Source organism: Caretta caretta, chromosome 3, assembly GCF_965140235.1.
Source record: "Caretta caretta isolate rCarCar2 chromosome 3, rCarCar1.hap1, whole genome shotgun sequence".
NCBI classification, from domain to species: domain Eukaryota; kingdom Metazoa; phylum Chordata; order Testudines; family Cheloniidae; genus Caretta; species Caretta caretta.
This window is the reverse complement of record NC_134208.1, coordinates 45,279,365-45,295,758: the sequence shown is the minus strand read 5'-3', so window position 1 is coordinate 45,295,758 and position 16,394 is coordinate 45,279,365. Positions and strand designations below refer to the sequence as shown.

The 16,394-nt window shown below is 49.9% G+C and overlaps 1 protein-coding gene across 5 annotated transcripts; it reads left to right on the top strand.

Moving 5' to 3' along the window:
- Window positions 1-227: 227 nt before the first annotated feature.
- LOC125634481 (uncharacterized) lies at window positions 228-12,883 on the top strand. 5 transcript variants are annotated; one of them, XR_012667575.1, is made up of 3 exons: window positions 230-423; window positions 2,609-2,661; window positions 11,599-12,883. XR_012667575.1 is itself a non-coding variant. In XM_075126457.1 (2 exons), exons 1-2 carry the CDS (start codon window positions 449-451, stop codon window positions 11,968-11,970), a joined length of 1,203 nt encoding a protein of 400 aa, XP_074982558.1. In that variant the 5' UTR covers window positions 435-448; the 3' UTR covers window positions 11,971-12,883. The 5 variants fall into 5 exon arrangements, 1 of the variants encoding a protein (XP_074982558.1); XR_012667574.1 differs by lacking the exon at window positions 2,609-2,661 and adding an exon at window positions 1,341-1,430 and having other exon boundaries at window positions 332-423; XR_012667573.1 differs by lacking the exon at window positions 2,609-2,661 and adding an exon at window positions 1,341-1,465 and having other exon boundaries at window positions 332-423.
- Window positions 12,884-16,394: the final 3,511 nt, after the last annotated feature.

Here is a 16,394-nt window from a genome sequence, read left to right as displayed (position 1 = left end):
CACACCCTGACTGTTTCATAGAAGCAATGCACACATTGCTCTATCCAAGGACAAGGGCTAGATATGAACCATGAGAACTTGATTGTTTGGACAGCAATTGTGGGAGGCTTTCTTAGCCTGGGCTCAAGGCCTGAGAACCAGGATTGTAGTAGATAGGGGATGGTAACTAAGTATATGAATTAACGTCATACATTCCTTTGTATAGCAGTGTGTAATGCTTAGGGGGAGAAATATAATAAAAGGAGAAGGTGGAAGGCGGGGGGGCAGAACGCCCATCTCAGCTGACCAGCCTGCTTGCTTGCAAAAAGCTGTGTTCTGTCTCATCACTGAACCGCCACAACTGGCGCCCAGCGTGGGGCCCTCAGCACTCACCTCGCCCGGCAAGGGTTTCAGACGCGTCACTCATCCGCTTCGCGGATCCCGGTGACTATTTTTCATTGTGGTAAGTATGGGAAGCTCCCTCTCTGCTTTGCAAGTGCAACACCGCAATGAGCTGCAGTATTTGCTGCGTAAGGCTCAGCATGACTGCCCGGCTCGAGCACTTACTCTCCTGCTACAGGAGGTGCGTGCCAAGTGCCCATGGTATCCTGAAGCCGGAAGCCTTAAGCTAGCAGACTGGGAGCGATTGGGCCAGACATTGCACAAAGAGCCTCGGGCGCCCGTGCAGGCTTTACATGCCTGGCACCTCTGCCGCGATGTGGTACAGCGTGTCGCCTCCGACAGGCCCTCCCTCGCGAGGCTGGTGATCTCACCACCCCCGTCTGCTCCTGCAGCCATCCCCCCTCCTGGCGATGCGACACAGCGTGTCGCCTCGGAAAGGCCCTCTCCAGCACCAACAGAGGGGCTGCCGATCCCGCCGCCCCCGTCTGCTCCTGCAGCCATCCCCCCTCCTGGCGATGCGACACAGCGTGTCGCCTCGGAAAGGCCCTCTCCAGCACCAACAGAGGGGCTGCCGATCCCGCCGCCCCCGTTCGCTCCTGCAGCCATCCCTCCCCCTGCTTCGCCCCCAGTGCCTCTATTACCACCGCCTCCCTGGCCTTCCCCACCGGAGCCGGTGTGTGATCACCCTCCCCCCGTGGGGCCCCCCGGAGGGTCATCTGCATCTGCTCAGAAGCTTTCGCTGGTGCAACAAATGGTTCACGCAGCGAAAGCTCGATCAGATCTTACAGCGGAGGAGCTGGCTGATCTGGTCTCCGTTTGCCCGGTGACCTGGCAGAATGATGACCAGGGCAACCCCGTGGGCACCTGGACCACTTTGTCATACTCGGTGGTTAGAGAGGTAAAGAAAGCAATTCGTGAATTTGGCCTGACTAGCACCTTTGTGCGTGGTCTCGTTGAAGGGATAGGTACTGGGTACTCCCTAATCCCTGAGGATTGGAAAACGCTGCTGCGCATGATGTTGTCACCCAGTCAGTATGTTATTTGGCTTAGTGAGTATCGGCAGATGGCAGAACGCCAAGCTCAGGTACATGCAGCGCACGGTATCATTTATGAGCAATTGGCTGGGGAGGGCCCGTTTGCTACTATTCAGATGCAGTCTCAACTCCCTCAGGCCGTCTTCCCCATTATTTCCACCTGTGCCCAGCATGCTTTCAAGAAGGTCCCGGATTCAGGCAAGCCTACCAAAAGCTTTGTCAGTATCCGTCAGGGTGCCTCAGAGTCCTTTTTGGATTTTACCAACAGATTGCAGGAGGCTATCCTCCGACAGGTGGATAACACTGAGGCAGCTCACGAGCTCCTGTTAAAATTGGCAGTTGAAAATGCAAACGAGGATTGCCGCCGTGCTCTCCAGGCAGCACAAGCCTCTGGTATTTTAGAGCTCTCAGACATGTTGCGGGCGTGCCAGAACATTGGCACACAAGCCCACAAGGCTGGAGTTCTGGCTGCCGCCCTCAGAAAAACTGGGAAGGAGGGGAAGCGTTGTTACCGCTGTGGTAAGGAGGGTCATTTTCAGCGGGAGTGCCGCTCATCTAAGGCACCAGCCCGACCCTCAAAGAAGTGCCCCAAGTGTGGGAAAGGTTATCACTGGGCTAATCAGTGTCGTAGCGGGTCGGGAAACCGCGCGACGGGTCCCCCCCGAACCCAGGGCCAAATGGGGGTGTTTCCTACTCAGACAATCGCTCCTCTGCCTTGGAATCCGTAGACTCTATGAGGGCGGCGACTGCTGGAAGTGCAGGGCTTGATTTGATCATGCAGGAGGACACTGACTTTCAGCTGCCAGGGGAGGTCTGTGCCATACCTACACAGGTGACGGGACCTCTCCCTGCCGGCTTTGTAGGTCTTGTTCTCCCTCGCTCACATGCTGGGAAACAGGGCTTTTTTGTCATTCCAGGGGTCATTGATGCTGATTACACTGGCATTATTAAGGTTCAGGTGTGGACTCATCTTCCACAGTCGCTCCCGCGTGGACGGTCAATTGCACAATTGATTTTAGTCCCCTATCAGGTGCCAGCTGCCGAGGATCGAACTCGGGGCGGAGGCGGCTTTGGATCGACGTTGTCTCACTCGCCGTCTCACAGCGCGTCTTCTCCACTTGTTGCTCTGACAATGTCAGTCCGCCCCTCGAAGCCTCAGTTAACACTTCTCTTAGATGATGTTCCTTTTACAGGGCTGGTGGACACTGGAGCTGACGTTACGGTGATTCGTGATCTGGAGTGGCCGGTTAGTTGGCCAATGGTTCCTTCTAAAGAATTGTGGGGGATCGGGGGTAGTAAACCCGGGCGCCAAAGTTTGTCTTGGGTCACGGTCTCTAAACCGGGAGGCCATACCCTTGCTACTATCCGCCCTTTTGTGCTCCCTGTCCACCTCAATATTTGGGGCCGTGATTTACTTACAAAGTTAGACACCACCCTCGATATTAACATCTGATGGCCCAAAACCCTCCCTCACCCACCGTGCCCTCCGCCTTACCCTTGGTATGGCAATCCTTAGAGCCCGTATGGATTGATCAGTGGCCCCTCCCTCTAAAAAAGCTAAAAGCACTTCATTCGCTTGTGCAGCAGCATTTGCAAGCACAGCGACTGGAGAGCTCCACTAGTCCCTGGAACACCCCGGTGTTTGTTATTAAGAAAAAATCGGGTGCTTGGCGGCTGTTACATGACTTAAGGGAAATAAATAAACGCATCCAACCTATGGGCCCCTTGCAATTTGGCTTACCAAATCCAAATTTAATTCCTCCAACCGATCAACTTTGTGTGTTAGATTTAAAAGATTGGTTTTTTTTACCATCCCCCTTTGCCCTCAGAATTAGCTGCTGTTATTTTGGCCTTTCAACCTTTTGCTGATTGTCCCTTTAATTTAATTGTGGATACCTATTATGTTTATTAAGTAATTGATCATTTACCCCTTGCCCTCATTACCCCTCAGGTTGATGCAGACCTCCTTCGCCTGTTTTTGTTTTTGCAGCACCTTTTTGCCACTTGTCATTTCCCTTATTTTAAACCCCTTTGAAATCCCTCCTGGCCAGGGGAAAGCTCCTCTCACCTGTAAAGGGTTAAGAAGCTAAAGGTAACCTCGCTGGCACCTGACCAAAATGACCAATGAGGAGACAAGATACTTTCAAAAGCTGGGAGGAGGGAGAGAAACAAAGGGGTCTGTGTCTGTCTGTATGCTGCTCTTGCCAGAGACAGAACAGGAATGGAGTCTTAGAACTTTTAGTAAGTAATCTAGCTAGGTATGTGTTAGATTATGATTCCTTTAAATGGCTGAGAAAAGCATTGTGCTGAATAGAATAACTATTTCTGTCTGTGCATCTTTTTTGTAACTTAAGGTTTTGCCGAGAGGGGTTCTCTATGTTTTTGAATCTAATTACCCTGTAAGGTATCTACCATCCTGATGTTACAGGGGGGATTTCTTTATTTCTATTTACTTCTATTTTTTATTAAAAGTCTTCTTGTAAAAACTGAATGCTTTTTCATTGTTCTCAGATCCAAGGGTTTGGGTCTGTGGTCACCTATGCAAATTGGTGAGGCTTTTTATCCAACATTTCCCAGGAGAGGGGGGGTGCAAGTGTTGGGAGGATTGTTCATTGTTCTTAAGATCCAAGGGTCTGGGTCTGTAGTCACCTAGACAAATTGGTGAGGCTTTTTACCAAACCTTGTCCAGGAAGTGGGGTGCAAGGTTTTGGGAAGTATTTTGGGGGGAAAGACGCGTCCAAACAGCTCTTCCCCAGTAACCAGTATTAGTTTGGTGGTGGTAGCGGCCATTCCAAGGATAACGGGTGTAATATTTTGTACCTTGGGGAAGTTTTGACCTAAGCTGGTAAAGATAAGCTTAGGAGGTTTTTCATGCAGGTCCCCACATCTGTACCCTAGAGTTCAGAGTGGGGGAGGAACCTTGACATGGTGGCACAGTGGTGGGATTAACCTGAAATCATCTGAGATCCAGTTGAGATTTTTTGAACTAGAAATACAGATTTTAAAAAGGAAATTTTTTTTTCTTTGGAAAGAAAGTCCAGAAAGCAGCTTTGAAACTGAAAGCAGCTTGGTTTCTCTCTGCTTTGTGGCCAAGCAGAGACAAAAGGGGATTATCTTGTGAATTGCAGGTTTTCTTTGCCTGGAGGCAGGGTACTTAACTCCTGCAGGGAAATTCACAGTCTTCCAACCCAGAGGTTTTTTTTTTTTTCTCTTTTCTTCCTAAAAGTAAATAGGGGGTGTGTGTTCTACCCATTTGCTTTTTCTTTGGGCTGGGTAAGCAGGTTTCCAAGTAGTTGGAGGTTTTTTGCTTTAATTTGGGCCCAGAGCAGAGACAAGGGAATTGTCTTTTTCTGTAGGCTAACAATCACTATCAGAGAATAGGTATTCTATTCCAGCACAGCAAAATTTTACAGCCAAGTTTTGTTTGTTTATTTCTAAACCTCGGGTGTAAAGTTAGTAAAAACAGAGAGGTTAGAATGGCAAAATCTGCGGCTCGACTACAGCTCGAATTAGCCAAATTTCAGGCTGAGGAAAGACAAAGGGAACATGAAAGACAGATAGAACTCATGCAGCTGAAGAAGGAACAAGAAAGGGAGGCAGAACAACACCAAGAGGCTGCCCACAAGAGGGAAATGGAAGCAAGGGACAAAGAAATGGAAGCAAGGGCCAAAGAACTGGAGGAGAAGGAAAAAGAGAGGAAGCATGTGGAGGAGGTGGAGAAGATAAAGGCCCAGCAGAATATACCAACAAACCCTAGCAATCCTTCTCCAGGTACCACTTCCCATCCCAGAAAGTTCCCCACCTACAAGGCAGGTGATGATACTGAGGCCTTCTTAGAGAACTTCGAAAGGGCCTGCCTTGGGTACAACATCTCTACTGACCAATACATGGTAGAGCTGAGGCCGCAGCTCAGTGGACCCTTAGCTGAGGTGGCAGCTGAAATGCCTAAAGAACACATGAACAAGTATGAACTGTTTAAATCCAAGGCGAGAGTCAGAATGGGGATAACACCCGAGCAGTCTCGTCGGAGGTTCAGAGCCCTAAGGTGGAAACCAGACATGTCATTTACCCGACATGCCTACCACATTGTGAAACATTGGGATGCCTGGATATCAGGAGCAAGTGTTGAATCTCCAGTAAATTTGCCCTTCCTAATGCAAATGGAACAATTCTTAGAGGGTGTTCCTGAGGAAATAGAAAGATACATCCTAGATGGGAAACCCAAAACTGTAATTGAGGCAGGAGAGATTGGAGCCAGATGGGTGGAGGTGGCAGAGAAGAAGAAAACTGGTCGCAGTTGGAGCGGAGAGCAGAAGGGACCACCCCAGACCACACCCTATTACCGGGGGCCGCCCAAAGCCCCACCTACCTCCCAAAGAACCCTCCAGACCCCTTATCGTCCCACCACCCCGTTCTCCAGCAACCCTCCTCGCCCCAGTGACCCGTCAGCTGGACGATGTTTTAAATGTAACGAGCTGGGGCATGTAAAGGCCAACTGCCCCAAGAACCCCAACAGATTACAGTTCATTGCACCGGAATCACACCAGAGGTCCACAGGCCCAGATACCTCCCAGATACCCTTGGAGCGGAGGGAAACTGTGAGTGTGGGCGGGAAGAAGGTCACCGCGTGGAGGGACACCGGAGCACAAGTGTCAGCTATCCATGCTTCCTTAGTGGACCCCAATTTAATCAACCCAGAGATCCAAGTGACGATTCAACCCTTCAAGTCCAACTCTTTCAATTTGCCTACAGCCAAGTTGCCTGTCCAGTACAAGGGCTGGTCAGGAATGTGGACTTTTGCAGTCTATGATGATTATCCCATCCCCATGCTGTTGGGGGAAGACTTGGCCAATCATGTGAAGCAGGCCAAGAGGGTGGGAATGGTCACCCGCAGCCAGGCTAAACAAGCCGTGAGGCCTAGCTCTGTTCCGGAAACTTCTATCGGGACCCAGTCAGAGGTGATGGACCTGGACCCCAGGCCCATGTCTGCAACAGCAGTAGTGGATCCAGTCCCAGAGACCCAGACGGAACCAGTCCCTGAACCGGAACCAGCCGAACAACCAACACCAGACCCCGTGTCAGCACTGAATCCAGTACTTGCAACCTCAACACCAGAGGGCCCCACCGAACCTGAACTGGCAGCAGCCGATAACCCGACCCAAGAGGCTCAGCCGGAGCCTGAATCCCAACATAGTGCACCAGCGGAGAGCGGTTCACAGTCAACAGAAACAGCTCCATCCCCTATATCGCTTCCAGAGGGACCAAGCCTAGGTCCACAATCCCATGAGGAACTGATGTCTCCAGCATCAAGGGAACAGTTCCAGACCGAACAGGAAGCAGATGAAAGCCTCCAGAGAGCTTGGACGGCGGCACGGAGCAACCCACCGCCTCTCAGCTCTTCTAATCGATCCAGGTTTGTTATAGAAAGAGGACTTTTATACAAGGAAACTCTTTCTGGTGGACACCAGGAAGACTGGCATCCTCAGAAACAGTTGGTAGTTCCAACTAAATACCGGGCCAAGCTCTTGAGCTTAGCCCACGATCACCCTAGTGGCCATGCTGGGGTGAACAGGACCAAAGACCGTTTGGGGGGATCATTCCACTGGGAGGGAATGGGCAAGGATGTTTCTACCTATGTCCAGTCTTGTGAGGTGTGCCAAAGAGTGGGAAAACCCCAAGACCAGGTCAAAGCCCCTCTCCAGCCACTCCCCATCATTGAAGTTCCATTTCAGCGAGTAGCTGTGGATATTCTGGGTCCTTTTCCGAAAAAGACACCCAGAGGAAAGCAGTACATACTGACTTTCATGGATTTTGCCACCCGATGGCCGGAAGCAGTAGCTCTAAGCAACACCAGGGCTAAAAGTGTGTGTCAGGCACTAGCAGACATTTTTGCCAGGGTAGGTTGGCCCTCCGACATCCTCACAGATGCAGGGACTAATTTCCTGGCAGGAACTATGAAAAACCTTTGGGAAGCTCATGGGGTAAATCACTTGGTTGCCACTCCTTACCACCATCAAACAAATGGCATGGTGGAGAAGTTTAATGGAACTTTGGGGGCCATGATACGTAAATTCGTAAATGAGCACTCCAATGATTGGGACCTAGTATTGCAGCAGTTGCTCTTTGCCTACAGAGCTGTACCACATCCCAGTTTAGGGTTTTCCCCATTTGAACTTGTATATGGCCGTGAGGTTAAGGGGCCATTGCAGTTGGTGAAGCAGCAATGGGAGGGATTTACACCTTCTCCAGGAACTAACATTCTGGACTTTGTAACCAACCTACAAAACACCCTCCGAACCTCTTTAGCCCTTGCTAGAGAAAACTTACAGGATGCTCAAAAAGAGCAAAAAGCCTGGTATGATAAACATGCCAGAGAGCGTTCCTTCAAAGTAGGAGACCAGGTCATGGTCTTAAAGGCGCTCCAGGCCCATAAAATGGAAGCATCGTGGGAAGGGCCATTCACGGTCCAGGAGCGCCTGGGAGCTGTTAATTATCTCATAGCATTCCCCACCTCCAACCGAAGGCCTAAGGTGTACCATATTAATTCTCTAAAGCCCTTTTATTCCAGAGAATTAAAGGTTTGTCAGTTTACAGCCCAGGGAGGAGACGACGCTGAGTGGCCTGAAGGTGTTTACTACGAAGGGAAATGTGGTGGTGGTGTGGAAGAGGTGAACCTCTCCATGACCCTTGGGCGTATGCAGCGACAGCAGATCCAGGAGCTGTGCACTAGCTACGCGCCAACGTTCTCAGCCACCCCAGGACTGACTGAACGGGCATACCACTCCATTGACACAGGTAATGCTCACCCAATTAGGGTCCAACCTTACCGGGTGTCTCCTCAAGCTAAAACTGCTATAGAACGGGAGATCCAGGATATGTTACAGATGGGTGTAATCCGCCCCTCTGAAAGTGCATGGGCATCTCCAGTGGTTCTAGTTCCCAAACCAGATGGGGAAATACGTTTTTGCGTGGACTACCGTAAGCTAAATGCTGTAACTCGCCCAGACAACTATCCCATGCCACGCACAGATGAACTATTAGAGAAACTGGGACGGGCCCAGTTCATCTCTACCTTGGACTTAACCAAGGGGTACTGGCAGGTACCGCTAGATGAATCTGCCAAGGAAAGGTCAGCCTTCATCACACATCTCGGGCTGTATGAATTTAATGTACTCCCTTTCGGGCTGCGAAATGCACCCGCCACTTTCCAAAGACTTGTAGATGGTCTCCTAGCGGGATTAGGAGAATATGCAGTCGCCTACCTTGACGACGTGGCCATATTTTCGGATTCCTGGGCAGACCACCTGGAACATCTACAAAAAGTCCTTGAGCGCATAAGGGAGGCAGGACTAACTGTTAAGGCTAAGAAGTGTCAAATAGGCCTAAACAGAGTGACTTACCTTGGACACCAGGTGGGTCAAGGAACTATCAGCCCCCTACAGGCCAAAGTGGATGCTATCCAAAAGTGGCCTGTCCCAAAGTCAAAGAAACAGGTTCAATCCTTCTTAGGCTTGGCCGGTTATTACAGACGATTTGTACCGCACTACAGCCAAATCGCTGCCCCACTGACAGACCTAACCAAAAAGAAACAGCCAAATGCTGTTCAGTGGACCGGAAAGTGTCAGAAGGCCTTTAACAAGCTTAAAGCGACACTCATGTCTGACCCTGTACTAAGGGCCCCAGACTTTGACAAACCGTTCCTAGTAACCACAGATGCATCCGAGCGTGGTGTGGGAGCAGTTTTAATGCAGAAAGGACCTGATCAAGAATTCCACCCTGTAGTGTTTCTCAGCAAAAAACTGTCTGAGAGGGAAAGCAACTGGTCAGTCACTGAAAAAGAATGTTATGCCATTGTCTACGCTCTGGAAAAGCTACGCCCATATGTTTGGGGACGGCGTTTCCACCTGCAAACCGACCATGCTGCACTAAAGTGGCTTCACACCGTCAAAGAAACTAACAAAAAACTTCTTCGGTGGAGTTTAGCTCTCCAAGATTTTGATTTCGACATCCAACACATCTCAGGAGCTTCTAACAAAGTGGCTGATGCACTCTCCCGTGAAAGTTTCCCAGAATCAACTGGTTAAAATCGTCCTTGAGATGTGGAAAATATTGTTAGTCTTTATGTACTTGGTAGTATATTTAGAGATGCATGTGTCTTATTAACTCTGTTTTCCTAGAGCTCCAGGAAGAAATCCCAGCCAGTGTTTCACCCTAGCTGAGATTTGGGGGGCGTGTCATAAATATAAAGGGAAGGGTAAACCCCTTTGAAATCCCTCCTGGCCAGGGGAAAGCTCCTCTCACCTGTAAAGGGTTAAGAAGCTAAAGGTAACCTCGCTGGCACCTGACCAAAATGACCAATGAGGAGACAAGATACTTTCAAAAGCTGGGAGGAGGGAGAGAAACAAAGGGGTCTGTGTCTGTCTGTATGCTGCTCTTGCCAGAGACAGAACAGGAATGGAGTCTTAGAACTTTTAGTAAGTAATCTAGCTAGGTATGTGTTAGATTATGATTCCTTTAAATGGCTGAGAAAAGCATTGTGCTGAATAGAATAACTATTTCTGTCTGTGCATCTTTTTTGTAACTTAAGGTTTTGCCTAGAGGGGTTCTCTATGTTTTTGAATCTAATTACCCTGTAAGATATCTACCATCCTGATTTTACAGGGGGGATTTCTTTATTTCTATTTACTTCTATTTTTTATTAAAAGTCTTCTTGTAAAAACTGAATGCTTTTTCATTGTTCTCAGATCCAAGGGTTTGGGTCTGTGGTCACCTATGCAAATTGGTGAGGCTTTTTATCCAACATTTCCCAGGAGAGGGGGGGTGCAAGTGTTGGGAGGATTGTTCATTGTTCTTAAGATCCAAGGGTCTGGGTCTGTAGTCACCTAGACAAATTGGTGAGGCTTTTTACCAAACCTTGTCCAGGAAGTGGGGTGCAAGGTTTTGGGAAGTATTTTGGGGGGAAAGACGCGTCCAAACAGCTCTTCCCCAGTAACCAGTATTAGTTTGGTGGTGGTAGCGGCCATTCCAAGGATAACGGGTGTAATATTTTGTACCTTGGGGAAGTTTTGACCTAAGCTGGTAAAGATAAGCTTAGGAGGTTTTTCATGCAGGTCCCCACATCTGTACCCTAGAGTTCAGAGTGGGGGAGGAACCTTGACACAACCTTTTGCTGATTGTCCCTTTAATTTAATTGTGGATACCTATTATGTTTATTAAGTAATTGATCATTTACCCCTTGCCCTCATTACCCCTCAGGTTGATGCAGACCTCCTTCGCCTGTTTTTGTTTTTGCAGCACCTTTTTGCCACTTGTCATTTCCCTTATTTTGTTGCTCATATTTGCAGTCATACCCCTCTGCCTGGGCCACTCACTGAGGGCAATGCACGCGCTGGTCGCGCGTTGCGTGGTCAGGTAAATTCCCTTTTTTCTGACCCCATTGAAAGCCATGCCTTTTTTCATCAGTCTGCCTCTGTTTTGGCCCGGCAGTTTCACATTCCTGCTGATCATGCACGTTCCATTGTTCGTTCCTGCCCCCACTGTGCTGCTGCTGCTCCTACTTTTTCTTATGCCGTTAACCCCCGAGGTACCGCAGCAAATCAGCTGTGGCAGATGGATGTTACTCATGTGCCACAATTCCGCCCCTATTTGTTTTTACATGTTTCCGTTGATATTTATTTAAGTTTTTTTTTGGGCTTCCCCACAACGTGGGGAAGCCACTAACAAAGTTATTCACCATTTGCTGGCCTGCCTTTTTGTTATGGGTCGCCCCTGCCAAATTAAAACAGATATGCCCCAGCCTACTGCTCTGCAGCCCTCTCCACCTTTTGTGCCCGCTGGGACGTCCGTCTTACACACGGAATCCCTTATAATTTCACGGGCCAAGCCATTGTTGAACGTGCCAATCGCACACTCAAAACCTTGCTAGATAAACAATTAAAACAAGGGGAGCTGCGTCTCCGAACCTTAGGAGACATTTAACAACAAATGCATATCCTCTTGTTTACTTTAAATAATTTAACACTGAATGCAGATCAGCAGACCCCTGCGGATCGGCATTTTCACAAATCTGAGGTACTGGAAAGACCACGTGTCTATTACTGTCAGCTGCCCGATCCACAGTGGCTGGGCCCAGTACCTCTAATCACTTGGGGTCGGGGATATGCTGCTGTGTCTCTCCCTGCAGGACCGTTGTGGGTTCCAGCTCGGTGTGTGCGACCGGCACTTAAACAACATGGCATGGCACCAGGGACTGTCGAATCCCATACCGGAGTTTCAGCTGACCTTGGAGGAGACCGCGTTGCCCCCCGAGTCGACAACGACGGGACGGAAACGGAGGAGGCGTAGCGTCCCAAGCCAGCCCGTGACATGGGGAGCAGTAAAAGCATTGGTCGCTGCGGCTCAACGAAGACTGGCAGCAGATCAACAGCCAGAGACTCCTGAGACTTTGTTTGTGGCGATTCTCGCCCAAATCACTGCTAATTCTGTGATGATTGTGTGCCTTTTGTGCCTGCTATCTCCTGTAGGGGTTGGCTCGGAAGCGCCTCCCCCGTTATAAGCCCGAATGACATATAACATATGGGAAAGATTGGCTTCAATAGCAAATGTTACCTGTGCGCGTGTAGTTAATTGTACTAGTATAAAGGTGCCCTTAGGCTGTCGAAAAATTTTTTAACCTCTTTTAAATTGTTCCCATGCTGTTAATGTTTTATATAATTATGGCCATATCATCCTACCATCAGGATGGGTTTTTACTTGCGGTTCACGCACCTTTAATTATATTCCTGCAAATGTAAGTGATGGCACCCTTTGCTGTTTTAGTAGAATGATATTTATATTGCCTTTTGCTGGTGACAATTGTAGTAAAAGAAGCGTACCCCTTTTAGATGATTATATTGCAGATGTTGAGCTTTTGGTTATTTTGTGTTTGTAATCATTGGGCTTACTTTTTGCTGCTGCTGTGTACAATGTATTCTTTCCTTGTTAAGATTTTGTAAAATTTTGCCCTGGAAAGCTCCCCAGGTTATGTCCTTGTCTGTCTGGGAGTTAAATAGCATGACAAAACAAATTGACGGCTACCATGAGATGGCCAAATATCAATAAATAAAAAAACGGGGAGATGAAGGGTTAATGTTTAGCTAGTCCACCTGGAAGCAGGCGGGGCACACCCTGACTGTTTCGTAGAAGCAATGCACACATTGCTCTATCCAAGGACAAGGGCTAGATATGAACCATGAGAACTTGATTGTTTGGACAGCAATTGTGGGAGGCTTTCTTAGCCTGGGCTCAAGGCCTGAGAACCAGGATTGTAGTAGATAGGGGATGGTAACTAAGTATATGAATTAACGTCATACATTCCTTTGTGTAGCAGTGTGTAATGCTTAGGGGGAGAAATATAATAAAAGGAGAAGGTGGAAGGCGGGGGGGGCAGAACGCCCATCTCAGCTGACCAGCCTGCTTGCTTGCAAAAAGCTGTGTTCTGTCTCATCACTGAACCGCCACACATCAGGATAGTTTGGTGTTGTATCTTTAATATTGTCTCTTTGAAAAACTGCCAGCACTTCTGATTTCCTATTTCCCTTAGATTTTCTTCTGAAGGGACCTTACCTTTCAGTTCTTCTTCAAGTGCTTCCTCATGTCCATTCCTTATTAGGTGTGTGTGTGTGCTTGTCACACTCACTGGTGCCGGAAGTTTTTCCCTTAGCAGTATCCATAGGGGACCATCTCTGGCATCCTTTGGAGCGGTGCCTGCATGGCATGGGATAAGGGATGCTGCCGGCTCCCTTACCATCAGTTTCTTCTTGCCGCCAGTGACGGTGCTGGAACGTCTGCTGCGTCAGCTAGCTTTCGCTTACTTGTGTGTCTCGCGAACGTTTCTTTATAAAATAGTTGTATATAGTTTAATATTTACCCGTAGCGAATTAGCTGTTTAAGGTGAAGGACACAAGTGACAAGTGTCGCATCTGTAAGTCATTCAAACCCAGAACAATAAAGAACAGAGATATCCATCTCAGGGCACTTCTGATGGAGTCAGTGCTGACTGGCACTGCAGCAGAGGTCCAACTTCACCCTGAGCGCCGCAGCATCAGTATGGAGTGCCCCACCGATGATATCTATGATCCGGCACCAGTCCCCCTCCCCGGCCCTGGTGAAGAAGCCAAAGAGGTCTGCGAGGGGAAGATTTCCCACTTCCTGTAAGGGAAAGGAGAGGGCTAGAGGAGAGCCAAAACCCGTGCTCGGCAGCTCAACACCTTCATCAGAGAGTCGGGCCCCAGATCATGTTGAGCGATCAAACCCCTCCCGTATTATGCTTGCCACACCAGACAGTGACGAGGGCCTCCGTAAACTCAAATCCCATCTGAGGCCCTGAAGGCAGCGCAGGCGATCCTTATGCTGCTGGTGCTTCCCACACTGGTTCCGGTGGCACCCAAGCCGGGTGTAAACCCACCTTGGGACCATTCTGAGTGTCCCCACCTCCGCAGCGCTGCTCCCCATCGTGGGGAACATCCCACCAGTGCTTGCCTGCATGGAGCTGTCATGCCTCTGACTTTGAGGCAGGCTCAGAGAAGCCCTCTTTGGTCTCTGGACCCTGGGCGCTGACAGCAGGATTTGAGGTGTATCTTGCCGGTAACCTGGTGCAGACCTGTGGAGGCATATGCTGTCTGGCATGAGTGTAGAGACCAACCCATCGGGTCTCCAACGCCTTGGCACCAGTCATGTGACCGATTGGCGGAATGGGATCACCAGTCACCCACCCACTGGCACCTGCCTCCAAGACGCTAATCCCCTTGATCAGGGAGATTCTATTGATGACTGGCCTGTTCCAACTCCCAGTCCCACTCTAGATCTTGGTACAGGTCAAGTAGCGTGAGGCGTAAATAACAGGTCTACTGATGCAGATCTGCCGAACACTGAAGATCCCGGGGGTCCTGCGGGAGGAACTCATCCTGATTGGACAGGTCAGCATCGAGGTACAGTGACTGGTACTGCGGGGAGGAGGGCCACTGGGCCAGCCGGACATGGTTACTCTGCAGCATCCACTCCACTTATGACTCCAGTGCTGATCAGGAGTCCCTGGCAGCAGGACAGGCCCTGGAACCAGAGGTACCATTGACCTCATTGGCATGGCAACCGACTCCGTGACCTCCAGGCCAATGGCCGGCAGCGTGATACCCCTGGAATCCATGGGGGTTCACCCAGCCTTCCCAGGCCACCTGATCAGAGGCGGGGGCCTCAGGTAGGCCATTGGCCGCAGCATCCCTCCCTCCTCTGGAGGGACAGACCCCCCCTGGAATCCATGGGGGTTCACCCAGCCTTCCCAGGTCACCTGATCAGAGGCGGGGGCCTCAGGTAGGCCATTGGCCGCAGCATCCCTCCTCCCCACAGGGACAGACCCCCCATGAGGACCTAGGGAAGCAGCTAGTTGGATCACCTAGGGATGTGATGGATCCCTCGGTGATGGCTTCATCCTCATCATCGCTGGACAAAGGGATTACAGGTTCCCTTCACACAGTTCTGCAAGATGATGCCAAGGCTCACAAGGAGCTTGTGAAGAGGGTCGCCTCTGACCTGGGGCTCCAGGCAGAAGAACTTGAGCTGTCAAACTCTCTGTTCGATGTCCTTTGCTCCATGGCACCTGCTAGAGTGGCTTTACCCCCTCATGTAGGGGTAATCGAAAATAATTAATGCCCTTTGGCACCCCTCTCCTTTCTGCCACCTATCTCAAAAAGGGCTGAGCACAAATATTTTGTGCCAGCTACAGGCCATGAGTATGTCTATACTCACCTGGCCCCAAACTCCCTCGTAGTTGAGGCCGTTAACCAGAGTGAGAGGCAGTGTCAACCCAGGCTACCCCCAAGAATAAAGATTCGAAGACACTGGATCTCTTTGGGTGAAAAATGTATTAGTCTTCCAGCCTTCAGTTGAGAGTGGTCAACGAACAACCCCTCCTAGGCTCTATGACTACAATCTGTGGCAGTCTATGGCCAAATTCGAGGTCTCAGTGTCCAAAGTATCTAGAAGGGAATTCCAGGTGATCCTCAAAGACGGTACATCTGCACCAAGAGCAGCCCTCCAAGCAGCCTCAGTTGCAGCAGACTCTGTGGCTTGCACCATGGCCTTGGCCATCTCTATGCAAAGGGTGTCCTGGCTGCTCCTCTTGGGTCTGTCGACGGAGGCTCAGCAAACAATGCAGGATCTCCTCTTCGACGGCCAGGCCCTGTTTTCAGAGCAGATGGATAGTAAACTGCATGGCCTTCAGGACTCCCACACCACCCTGAAAACTCTGGGACTGCACGTTCCCAGTACAGCCCGTAATTGGTTCAAACAGCAGCAATCTCCGGGCCAAGGGAATCAACCCTGCCAGGAGGGGATTAAGAAGAGATGGGGCTACAAGTGCTGCCCGAGCCACCCACCTCCACCCTCTGCCCAGTCGGGCTCGACCCGCAATAAACAGGTGGGTGAGTGAGAGTTTTGAGGGTGCACTTGCAGGAGACCTACCAGATTATACCCTGGATCGTTCTGTCCCGCTGTTCTCCAACCACCTTTCTTTTTTCCTTCCTGTGTGGATCACTATAACTTCAGACCTCTGGGTCCTCAATACTGTGGTGGAGGGTTATATCCTAAAGTTTATTTCTGCCCCTCCCCTGCAACGTCCTTCCCCATCCCTCTTCAGGGGCCCTTCTCACAAGAGTCTCCTCATGCAGGAGGTAAAAGGGTTGCCGCAATTGGGTACAGTGGAAGAAGTTCCTCTCGAGTACATGAACAAGGGGTTTTATTCCCGGTACTTCTTAATCCCAAGGGCAGTCTGTGGCCCATCCTGGACCTGAGGGACCTCAATAAGTATCTAAAGAAGCTAAAGTTCCGCATGGTCTCCTTGGCTTCTATCATCTTCTCCCTGGATCCGGGAGACTGGTATGCTGCCCTTGACTTGAAGGACGCATACTTCCACATAGCGATCTTTCAAGGTCACAGATGCTTCCT